This window comes from Eleutherodactylus coqui, chromosome 7 (genome assembly GCF_035609145.1).
Source record: "Eleutherodactylus coqui strain aEleCoq1 chromosome 7, aEleCoq1.hap1, whole genome shotgun sequence".
Lineage (NCBI taxonomy): Eukaryota > Metazoa > Chordata > Amphibia > Anura > Eleutherodactylidae > Eleutherodactylus > Eleutherodactylus coqui.
The window spans coordinates 108668323-108681137 of NC_089843.1; the positions used below are offsets into that span (position 1 = coordinate 108668323).

At 45.0% G+C, this 12815-nt stretch overlaps 1 protein-coding gene across 1 annotated transcript; it reads left to right on the forward strand.

Annotated features, from left to right (window-relative positions):
• Nucleotides 1–7616: 7616 nt before the first annotated feature.
• On the forward strand, nt 7617–12609 carry SCRG1 (stimulator of chondrogenesis 1). The gene is made up of 2 exons (XM_066574674.1): nt 7617–7852; nt 12540–12609. Exons 1-2 carry the CDS (start codon nt 7617–7619, stop codon nt 12592–12594), a joined length of 291 nt encoding a protein of 96 aa, XP_066430771.1. The 3' UTR covers nt 12595–12609.
• Nucleotides 12610–12815: the final 206 nt, after the last annotated feature.

A 12815-nucleotide genomic window follows, 5' to 3' on the forward strand; every position in this document is an offset into this window, starting at 1 on the left:
AGGGAGAGACAGAGGGCTCCCCCTTGTTCCCCACTGCTACCCCCCGCTCCGCCACGCCTCCCCCCACCCCCTGGCGCCCCCCGAATCTTTTCACCCGAGTACAGAAGTACTTGAAAATCGCGGTGCTCGATCGAGTAATTAGTCGAAACGAGTACATTCGCTCATCTCTAGTGCTGGCCAATCAGAAAGCAGCATGCAGTGTCTAATTACTGATGCACCATGTGCTATGGGTACTAACAGCATCACCAAGGCCATCCTGGAACACCATACAGCTGCCCTAGGAACCCACAAATCCTTGGCATGGGAAGGAACCAGGTAATATAACACCATCACCACCTTATGGGCTGAAAGTAGGTGAGTCCAGGGATGTATTATACTTACCTTCCCCACAAGTGAGTGCTGGAAGCTGCCGCTGCAGTATATTGTACGGCGCTGCCAACTAGTCCACCGGTTTTAAAATCGCAATGGCAGACTACTTAGCGTGCTGCTCAATGTATTGAGCAGTGGCTTTCAGTGCTGATATTGAAGGGATTAATGCAGGAGGTATGTATAACACTTACATCCCTGGACTCAGCAATTCACCTACATTAAGCTTAGCTGATAGGACAAATAGTAGGTGACAGATTCCCTTTAGAGCTCTTGTCCATGGGCGATCTTGCATTGCGTTACTCGCAGTGATAATCCGGCAGCGAGTAACGCAGTGCACGCTTTTCATAGCGTTGCTATAGAAAGCGCAGCCCCCTGTCCACGAGCGGAGAATCATAGCGATTCTCCACTCGCGGGACTCAAATCGCAGCATGCTGCGATTTGCCGCGATTCTCCCTGGTGAGCCTATCTGTCAGATAGGCTCACCACAGAAAACTGACAGTTCTCTTCCCTGCTCCCCGGTGGCGGAATATCGCTAGTGATATTCTGCCTCGCCCATGGACAGGGGCACTTAAGTGTGGAATTAAAAAAGTCTGCAAAAAAGGCAGACACTTTCTTCACAAAAGCTACATTTACCAATGATAAAATATGACGAATTGAAAATGTATGTATTTTTAGCCTCAACCATTACTGGACAGTTTAGTCCATGGCATGAATTTAAAATTCAGTTGCTCATCTAAAGAATTAAAGAAGGTATGTCTTTTTTTATTGCACTCTCCTTTTTGCACAGTAGGTGGTGCTGCTGAGCCCTTCATATGTGGTGTTGCATGATATAAAGTTACAAGACCAGTAGTTCTGTTTTCCAAACTAACAAAAAACAATACCAGGATAAAGGTCTTAAAGAAGGTCTTGCTGGGTCCCAGAAAACAGCATAACATGCCTGTGTTTCGAAGCTTTGTATATTGTGAAATCTGTTAATACAAAATTGTGAGATAGATAGATAGATAGATAGATAGATAGATAGATAGATAGATAGATAGATAGATAGATAGATAGATAGATAGATAGATGTCCTGCAGAAGAAAGTGGAGCCCCCAATCACCTTATTAATGTCTCCTTGCAGCTTTCCTGCAGCTTGAACAAAGTGATGCATCATAAATATTGGAAACATTTACTTATGTGATTATGTCACGGCCGTGTCCTATTTTGGTACATAATGTAGCATTGAGTTTTATACCTGTTTATGAAGGAAATGCACCAAAAATAATAAACCACTGTATCTCACTTGACAAGAAGAGGGTGGCTTAGCAGAAAAGAAGTCTAGCTTTAAAGGGGTTTATTAATAATATTGATGGAAAAACTTTCAGAGACAGCATCCTGGGTGCATTTAAAAACTCAGCTTTATTCCTCCATTATGCAATGTTTTGACTGTGGCAGTCTTGCCCAAGCATATATAATAACATGAATATAATCAGTAACATATACATGTACACAGGTAAATCACTGTGCAAAGCGACATTTAAATCATTCAGGATATTTGACACACCTGAGTAACCACAAACCCTGTGACAGCATGCAGAGAGCCCCGGGGAGGCCAGAAGGAGTCAGTGTCTTCTGAAACTATCTAGCCATGCCCAGAACCAAAACAATAGCTGTTCTTGTGTTCCTTGTTACACCACAAATCATGTGACCTCAGCTAAGTAACAGCGAGCCTATCCACATAGAGGAGAAAAAGAGGAAGGCATTTAAACTTCCTAGCTGCTGCAATGTTAAATAAATGAGACATCCTGGGGCATTCAGTACTACAGCTGCTGCTATACTGACTCCAGGAGACATCCCGGGGCATTCAGTACTATAGCTGCTGCTATTCTTACTCCAGGAGACATCCCGGGGCATTTAGTACTATAGCTGCTGCTATTCTTACTCCAGGAGACATCCCGGGGCATTCAGTACTATAGCTGCTGCTATACTTACTCCAGGAGACATCCCGGGGCATTCAGTACTATAGCTGCAGCTATACTGACTCCAGGAGACATCCCGGGGCATTCAGTACTATAGCTGCTGCTATACTGACTCCAGGAGACATCCCAGGGCATTCAGTACTATAGCTGCTGCTGTACTGACTCCAGGAGACACCCCAGGGCATTCAGTACTATAGCTGCTACTATACTGACTCCAGGAGACATCCCAGGGCATTCAGTCCTATAGCTGCTGCTATACTGACTCCAGGAGACATCCCAGGGCATCCAGTACTATAGCTACTGCTATACTTACTCCAGGAGACATCCCAGGGCATTCAGTACTATAGCTGCTGCTATACTGACTCCAGGAGACATCCCGGGGCATTCAGTCCTATAGCTGCTGCTGTACTGACTCCAGGAGACATCCCGGGGCATTTAGTACTATAGCTGCTGCTATACTGACTCCAGGAGACATCCCGGGGCATTTAGTACTATAGCTGCTGCTATACTGACTCCAGGAGACATCCCGGGGCATTTAGTACTATAGCTGCTGCTATACTGACTCCAGGAGACATCCCGGGGCATTTAGTACTATAGCTGCTGCTGTACTGACTCCAGGAGACATCCCGGGGCATTTAGTACTATAGCTGCTGCTGTACTGACTCCAGGAGACATCCCGGGGCATTCAGTTCTATAGCTGCTGCTATACTGACTCCAGGAGACATCCCGGGGCATTTAGTACTATAGCTGCTGCTATACTGACTCCAGGAGACATCCCAGGGCATTCAGTACTATAGCTGCTGCTATACTGACTCCAGGAGACATGCCAGGGCATTCAGTTCTATAGCTGCTGCTATACTGACTCCAGGAGACATCCCGGGGCATTCAGTACTATAGCTGCTGCTATACTGACTCCAGGAGACATCCCAGGGCATTCAGTACTATAGCTGCTGCTATACTGACTCCAGGAGACATCCCAGGGCATTCAGTACTATAGCTGCTAATATACTGACTCCAGGAGACATCCTGGGGCATTTAGTACTATAGCTGCTGCTATACTGACTCCAGGAGACATCCCGGGGCATTCGTACCATGTTTCTACAAAAAAGGACCCTGTCATGTTAATTTTTGCCCCAAAAGAGGCCAGGGTCTTTTTTGGGGGGTATTTCTTACACTTACCTAGCAGGGCCCCTCCCACTAGTCTTCACAGTTCCAGCAGGCTTCTTGCAGTTCTCAGCACTAACAGAACATCTCTTGCTGGTAGCGGGGTTTGTAAACCCCACCTCCAGCAAGCAATTGCTCTGATTGGTTATCAAGCACTACAGCTCAGCCAATCACTGTGGTGTTCGATGAACCAATCACAGCCATTCAATGCGATGGCTTTGATTGGTTCCTCGAGCACAACAGCGATTCACTGTGCCGCGAGCTTGATAACCAATCAGAGCAATCGCTTGCTAGACGTGGGGTTTACAAACCCCGTTACCAGCAAGAGATGTTCTGTCGGCGCTGAGAACTGCACAGAAGCCTGCCAGAACTGCAGAGAACAGTGGGAGGGACCCAGACGGCGCCTGCTAGGTAAGTATTGTTGTTGTTTTTTTCATGGAGTGTGGCTAGGGCTTATTTTCAGGATGGGGCTTATATTTCAAGCCCCTTCCCTGAAAACCTGCTTATTTTAGCAGTAGGTCTTACTTTCAGGGTAACAAGGTAGGGCATTCAGTCCTATGGCAGCAGCTATTCTGACTCTAGGAGACATACCAGGGCATACAGTCCTATAACTACTGCTATACTGACTCCAGGATACATCCCAGTCCAGCAACTCAGATCTCCTAGTACTCCTATCTCCTCTGCAACAGTACTGTACATTCATCAGGTCCAGTACTATAAACTAAGTAATCTCCACAAGGGGGAACTCAAAAGCCCCATTACCAAAATTCCAGATAAGGTCTAATAGATCAAAGCCAGACAATAATCCTCACTACAATAATTTACTGAAATGTGTGGGAAGAGGTTTCCATTCACAGTCTAAAACTTTCTACAGTCTCCTACCCAACATTAACCCTTTCCAATCCCATTTGTATCCTGGTTTTCCTAGGGGGCTTACTCTTTTTCTGCTGCCATACAACGGCGCTATCTGCTGGCTAAGGCCAGTACTGCATGAGGTGACACGTTGGATAGACTCCAACAGCAGAGAGGCTGGCAATATACAGTAAGAGAACCCCGACGGACGTCTTCCAACATCGGAGCTGTACAGCCTTAAATCATAATGTCTTCAGAGGTCAGACAGTGGATTGGAAAGGGTTAATATACGTACGTAAATACATATGGTCTCATAGATGTATATAACTCCATCTAAACTATAGATATATCTGCATTCCACCAATGAATGCAACTGGCATATTTCATCCACCTCCCCAAGGCCCCAGCCACCAAGCGGGTCTCAAAGTCATAACTCAGATTTCTTTAAGACAATTATAACACAATGTAAAGTACAAAAAATAGTAACATGAATAAATCTAAAATCAATACAAAACAATACCAAAAGAATATTCCAGTGGAGGAAAGTTCTGTTTTCTTAGCTAAACCTACCTGAGCTCTTTCTTCTTTAGGCACATTTCTCTATCACCACCTCTTCTCTTATAGGGCTTAGTCACACGGGCGCCTCGGCCCCGTATACAAGCGCCAATGCGCCCGTGTGACTGAGAACTTACTGCAGGAAGAAGACGGACGCACTTCAGGACGGACGACTCCCCGCAGCGCCGAAGAAAGAACACATAACCGGCAAAGAAGCAGGTCACATGTTCTTTCTTCCAGCGCTGCAGAGAGACATCCGTCCTGAAGTGTACCCGTCTTCTTCCTGCAGTAACACGGGCGCCGATGCGCCCGTGTGACTAAGCCCATATGGTGCGTGGCCAATAACTCTAAATCACAATTAATTCACTGAATGACCCCTAAGCACAAAATGACTGGGCACCGGTAAATCCAGCATTTCAGTATGAATTGTGCTATTATGTTTAACAATTATAGACCGTAGCTCCATAGTGGTCACATCAACATAGATGAGACCACATGGACATACAATCATGTAAACTGCAAAACTAGAAGTACATGTATCCGTGTTCTTATTAAAGTATTTTTTGGATTGGTGTGTACAAATTGATCACTCTTAAACATGCTCCCACAACATGAACAGTTTAGGCAGGGAACATTGCCAACCCTGGGGGTAGAAAGCACTATCTTACTATTGCTCTTCAGTGGACCAACATCTGATCTAACAAGTTTATCTTTTAAAATTGACAGTAGGGGTGGATTTCAGAAATCTTTACTTTCTGAGCAATCACTTTGTAATAGAGACCAATATTTCTTTAATACGCCACCAATCTTACCACTTCAAAGGCCAAAACTAGATACAAAAGGAACTCATGATTCGCATTCATGTCTGTTGTGTGCTCTGAACAATTCACCTCTATAACCTTCTAACAAACTTTGCATATCAAGTTCCAATTGGAACCCATCCATTCTCCCCACTGGAGAGAAGGATAATTCCTTAGACAGTACCTTCATTTGAGTGTCCATTAGAGCTGCAAACAAGATGTTCACCACTAGTTCTTTTTTGAAATCTGTGGAATCTTCTTCAATGCCAATCTCGTCTGCCTGTTGACCATATCTTGCTTTACCTCTCTCATGTTTATGACCTGCTTTTCATTTCCTCCTATATGTTTGTCCCATCCTCAATTGCCAGCCACTTTGTCCCAAAAAGGGCCTTCAGCTCGCCTTGAGGCAGTTTCATCCGTAGACTTTGATTCCACTGACATAACACCAAACGTAGGGTGTGATTTCTTTATTTTTTTATATTGTGCATGTGATCTGCATCCACTTCCACTACCATCCTGTAACATATTCCTAGGAGCATATCAGTTGAAAACAGAACGACTTGTGTAGTTCACAGCATTGGGGATAACTTGCTGATCGGTGAGGTCCTCACTGCTGAGACCCCCATGGATCTCAAGGACAGGGGTCCCCTTTTCCCTGTCCTCCTCACTGTGAGGTTAATACAACTCCCGCAGTGGGGAGGACACTGAATTAGGTGTTGGTTGCACAAGTACACCTGTGCTCCATTTACTTTCAATGGGCCTACCGAGACACCCGGGTATTTCTGCCAGCCCCAATGAAATGAATGAAACGCTGTATGCGCAATTTGCGACCAGGGCTTCATTCAGAGTGACCTCACTACAGTGATAAGAGAGTGGGACCGGGAAGTCCCATTCTCGAAATCCGCGGGGGTCTTGGCAGTGAAACCCTGGCCGATTGCAAGCCATCCTAATCCTGTCAATAACTTGAAATTCTGGTACAACTCCTTTAAGTTCAGCTACTTCTGTAAGCTCTATAGACATTGAATGGAGCAGCAATATGCATGTGTGATCACTCCACCTTTTACATTCCTCCTCACTGCACAATGCACAAGGATGGCTCAAGATCCCTGTTTTAGTGATCATGGATGGTCTCAACTGTGGACCACATACCTATCCAGGGCAAAAGAGATCTTTCCAGCATTGCTCGAGGGTAGGTGTGTAGAGCATGTTTGATCCAGCGCTAAAATAACCAATGGGAATCAATTTAAGTCAAATTAACATAACGATGCATGTATTCATTGGTGGCAATTAAAAAATGCCAAATAAATTAGGCACACTTTTTTGTGTGATAACGTATACCGAACTATCTTAAGGCTCATTTAGATGGGATGAATGTCGGGCAAACAATGCCCGACACTCGTCCCCGCACATACTAGCTCTCATGCTGCTGAACGGGAGCTAGTATAGCTGGCTCACAGCGGGGCGGCTGCAGGAGATTTCACTCCTCACTCTCCCCGGACCCTCTCCACTGACTTAACATAGTACTGAACGGCTGCTATTTACACTGAATGATGATCATTCAGTTCATCGTCCATCGTTTATGCTGCATAAACGATGGACGATGAGCTGAACGATGATTGATCAGTGTAAATAGCGGCTGTTCAGTACTGAACAACCACTATGTTAAGTCAATGGAGAGGGGCTGGGGAGAGCGAGGAGTGAATTCTCCTGCAGCCTACCCGCTGGCCACTCTGTGAGTGAGCCAGCCATATTCGCTCTTGTGCAACAGCACAGGAGCGAGCGTATGTGGGGATGAGTGTCGGACATTGTTTGGCCGACATTCATCCTGTCTAAATGGGCCTTTACTCACACATGTACCATTACCTTATCTTCCAGGTGGCAAGCCTCTAACACAGCGTATATCATCCACAGTATTACAATGAAGGCTGTCCAGGTAGCATTGCTGTTATTTGCCGCGTGGGAAATAAGCACAAGTCCCGTTGGCCGCCTCTCCTGTTATAAGAAGATTTTAAGAGATCGAAATTGTCACAATATCCCTGAGGGAGTCGAAGATCTTCTTCCACTGAACAGAAACCTCCAGGACCCCCTTTGGAAGGGAGCAGAATGCGAGATGGTCTGTTACTGCAATTTTAATGAACTGCTCTGCTGTCCAAAGTAAGAAATGTCCTGTTTTTTATGTTTGTGTGTCTTCATTTTCCTTTTACTCATCATTTATGTGGTTTTAAAGTAAAAACCTGTGCACTTGGTTTCCACAGTAGAGAGACTTATTCAGGTTACTCCAACATGTATAATCAGCTATTGCAGGCCTGCAGCTAAATCTGCTTCCCCACATTTCACTTTTAATGACCTTGTTCTTTGTATTATATAATGCACTAATAAATATCCCACGATGTTTCCCATTGCAGACTCACCAGACTAAATTCATTATTTTTATTACATGTATAATAACAACAACAACACATAAGAGGAATGCTGGAAGGGCTATCTATAGGAGTGATGAGTTTTGTTTGTGCACATAAAAATAAAATGTGGCCAACATTTAGACAGTAAACACTACCCAACCAGCTCGGTGTAAGTAATTGTACATTACCTGCTTTGCCTGATTAAATTAAGAGTTGGTACTGGAAGGGGGCATCAGTCATTCACTATCAATCAATATACTTCTGTATTTGTTACATAATTTAGATTTTATACCCAGCAGAAAGCTTACATTGAAACTGACATAGATTTTCTGAACAGTACTGGAGTCTGTATCGGAAAAATATGTGCTGTGCTGACAAAAGGAAGCATTACTCAGGTATATTATCTATCTCTGGGTAGCAGGATACATAAATTCCACTATTAATAACTGTTCCATGTGTTCCCTGAGAGCCTTCATTATTTTACTTCAGTCAAAATATGTCTTTACAAATCTATTCTTAAATTTCCTATTCATAAACCACTGGAATTGAAAAAGTTTATTTAAAAGAACCTATCGGTAATGTTGGAAAAGTAGAAGTAGGAGAAGTAACAGCTAGTAGCCCAAGGACGGTAGTGCTAAACCTGACACATTATCGAGGATCTCAAATGAGCCCCTCCGAAGACTGTAAATCACTTTCCACCAGAGCCAGGACATACATGACAGGTGGAATAAACTAAACCAGAGCTCCAATGTGCAGATCCAAGTAGATGAACAGGGTTATAGGGTCACCTTGCGGTGCAGCGCTGGGTGCACAACAACCTGGAGCACTCTAATCAACAGCTGCAGCTTCTCCACACGAGTACCAATCAGTGGGACTTGTATAGGATGAAGTTAAGTAGATGTAGAAGAAAGAAGAATGAGTGCGCTGCCATGGAAGTAAACCTGTGGACACTGTGTCGTAAGTAGAAACCTCTAGGATTCATGTCCACGGGCGGGTTTGAATGCCGGGATCATCCATGTGGTGTACCCGTGCAGATGATCTGGCCGCCCATAGGCAATACATGGGCGCCCGCAGCTTACTTAAAGCATGCAGGGTTGTTTTCCGGGCCATCCAGTCCGGAAACCAAATCATAGCATGCTGCGTTTTGCCATGGGACCAGTTTCCATTGAAGTCAATGAAAGCCATCCGATCTGCGGCACACCCGGAACTGTCACTAGGGGTGTGCTGAGGGTCCCGCGGGAAAGCAGGAGATTTAGAAATAAAATCTCCACTGTGCATGGGGGGAGGGGAGGGCGTGCCAGCTGGCGCACCTGCCCACATGCACGGAGGAGACGCTGGACAACCCGCACGCGTCTGGAATGTCCTTATGCCACGGGCAGGGTGGGATCTGCTGACAGCTCCGAGAACAAAGCAGCTGTTTGCAGATAACAGCGCTCCTGCTGTCATCTGCATACAGTGGGAGCCTTTATTTATATGCCAATAAACTCTTAAGTTGCTAATTAGCTACTTTAGAGTTTATGCAAAGTGATAGCTCAAAACTGTCACCCAAACTGCCATTTGAGCGAATTCTGTGCAATCGTCTTTCAGTGTAAATGGGCCTTTAAAGGGGTTGTGCCACAAAACTAGCTGATTACCGTCTAATGACTGGACCCCCACCAATCAGCTACTTATCACCTATCCTGTGGATAGGTGATAAGTTAGGGCCCCTTTACATGGGACTAGTGTCAGACACAGATGCGCCGGACTGCTTTCCTAGTGATGATCAGTCTTGTTCTTTTTCATAGGAGGGATCAGCATTCAGTGGATGGAGGTGGGGCAAGCCAAAGTTCATTCCGACCTGCCAGCCTATCTCCATTCACAGTAAATTGGCAGTCGTTCATAGATGAATAATTGCCTGTTTACACGGGCAGATTGTTTGTCATTAGTCGTTCAGATCATGCAGACATTAACACTGAACAATTATTGTTTAGATTCCCGCAAACCAGCGAGAATGTGAAAAATAATCATTCAGTGTAAAAAGGCCCTTAATTTCATGGAACAACCCTTTAAGCAATTTTCTCTCCTCAAAAGAACACATGCAATGCCTATATTCCTATGAACAAGAAGATGCTCTATATATGTTATAGGTGCATCCAGAATTACATGGAAAATGTTGCCCAATTTATTGACTATATAATTAATGTAGGGAAAGGCTGATGTCACTTCATTGGATGGTAACGCTCAAGTCATCTTTTGCCAACAGACCTTGGGTATACGCCAGGTTCCTTGTTGATACTCCAGTTGAAAATCTTGTCCTAAGTGGCTGGTTGTCGTTACATACCACAACCATAAGTGTACCAGCAGGGGTTGCCGGGGTCTCAACGGTGACCCGGCCCCTGTGCTTGAGGGGGCCCAGAGGCCTCCCTTCCCCATATGCTTTCACTTCGCACTGTCGGCGGCCACGTGCTTAGTGCGGTCCAGCCGACAGCACTAAACAGAGACAACAGCAGGAGAAGGGAGAAGGAAGGACTTGGAGAGAGGACAGGGGAAGAGGAGGGGGGATGGAGGAAGGAGCAGAGAGGACACAGACTCACGGCACATGGGCACAGCACAGCATCGTGTGGAGCAGGGATGATGATGTCATCTCCCTGCTGCTTCCCTCCTGCTGACACTGTATATATATCTATCTATCATCTATCTAATCTATCTATCTATTTCTCCTATCTATCTATCTATCTATCTATCTATCTATCTATCTATCTATCTATCTATCTATCTATCTATCTCTGAATCTCTCTCTCTCTCTCTTGTATCTATCTATCTATCTCATATCTATGTGTCTATCTATCTATCTCATATCTATTTATCTATCTATGAATCTCTCTCATATCTATGTATCTATCCATCTATGTATATATCCATCTCTCTCTTAGGCCTCATGCCCACTTTCACGCACGGATTTCTCTGCTGAATCCCGCAGTGAAATCCGTGTGTGCCCGCGGACATGGAGAGGGAAAATACATTACACTCACCTCTCCGGACGCTGTGGGGCTCTCTTCTGTGCAGGCCGAATCTTCCTTCTTCCGGTCGGCAGACGTGTCCGGCATGCCGGCAGCGTGCCTCGTGCAGGCGCACCAATTTTTTAAAAACTCTCCTGCATATCCACAGTACAGCACAAAAATAGCTGTGCCACAGATACGAACGGCTTCCATAGGCTTCAATGGGAGCCGTCCGTGCGGCAGATCCACAGGAAAATGGAGTATGCTGCGATTTCGTCCTGTGCGTGTGACCCGCACTCTGGGAAGGAATCCCATCTACATGTTTTTAGCTGCCCTACCGATGCTAATGCATCCCTATGGGCAGCAAGATGCACGGATCTCCTGTGCGGGTGCTACACGCAGATTTTATAAATAAAAACCGCACGTAGACATTGGCCCTCAGGCATAGGTACGGGGCGAGGGGGGAAAAGGGCCCGGGGGTGGGGCCCGAGCTGAACTTTTGCACCTGGGCCCCTGAGCCTTTAGGTACGCCGCTGACCACAACTGTACCTAAACTCACTAGGACAGCGGTCGGACTCAGGATCTCTATCTTCCAAACTCCACAAATTCTGTCTTTTACTTAACAAGCCCAGAATGTAACATGAAAGGGGATGTAAGCTATATTTCTAATTGTATTTCAGTTTACAATGGCTCTGAAGAGTTTGAGAAACTAATATCACTTGCTGGATTTCATTAAAGGAGCAGTGTTTTTCAAATACACCTCACTATATTTAATGGATTGTGGAGCTATTATACTAGTTTCTGGTTCTTTGAGTCTTTATATCCCTCCACATTGAACAAAGGGCTTCTGCTCATTTATTAGGAAAGTCAATTAGCTTTGGAGTCTAACAATATGGGAAAGACTCTAAACGAACTGCTGCTTCTCCTGCTCCAATTGTTCAATAATTGATACCAGAAGATTTAAACTATTGACCTCAGAAGAAGAAGGACTAGAAAGCTACTGAATGTTATGTACGTATTGGGCTTGCTTCTTAATACCAATGTTGGTAATGTAAGGAAGTGCGCACACGCTAAATTAAATTGTGAAGGTATAAAATGTACGCTTTTCAGAACTGTATCTTCTCGTGAAGCTGGCACAGAGGCTTAGTAGAGGCACCGTCTTTCCCATATAGCAGCAGTTACAGTGAGGCTATTTGGCTGTGAGAGCACAACTGAAGTGCTATTATGTTCTCACAATGATGCCTCTGTTCCTTTCCCCTAAAGCATCAGCTCGTGAACATGCCCAGAGAGCAGCCAGCTTGTATTAGCTTGCCGTCTACTGTGTCCTGAAGTGCCAGAATGTTGCCTTCACAAGCATCAACTTCAACAGCTTTCCAATAATAAATCACATCCAGCAATATTACCCACTTCCATAAAACATTTGTGGTGTGTTAACTCCTTCTGCTTCTTTTTGTTTTTTAGAGACATTTTCTTCGGGCCGAAGATTTCCTTTGTGATTCCTTGTAAGACCCACTGATAAACAAAGCCACATTGTGCCAGAAAAGGACAATGACTGATACAGAAAGTGGGAAGATTTCCGAGTGAAATCCGTCTTCCTGCTTTGTGTCACCTCCTTCCTCTGCCAACGTTCCAAAGAGACTCTCCCTAGATGCAGTTTGGCAAACAATGAGATTTTCTTAAATTATTCTGCACTCATCTATGGCACGCAGCCTAAGAGCATCACACATTACCTACTTC

Bases quoted from the DNA above. Each gene is read 5' to 3' on its own strand.
- SCRG1 (XM_066574674.1), top strand. From the start codon at position 7,617: ATGAAGGCTGTCCAGGTAGCATTGCTGTTATTTGCCGCGTGGGAAATA. The intron at 7,853-12,539 runs GTAAGAAATGTC...TTTGTTTTTTAG, and splicing joins GAACTGCTCTGCTGTCCAAA to AGACATTTTCTTCGGGCCGA.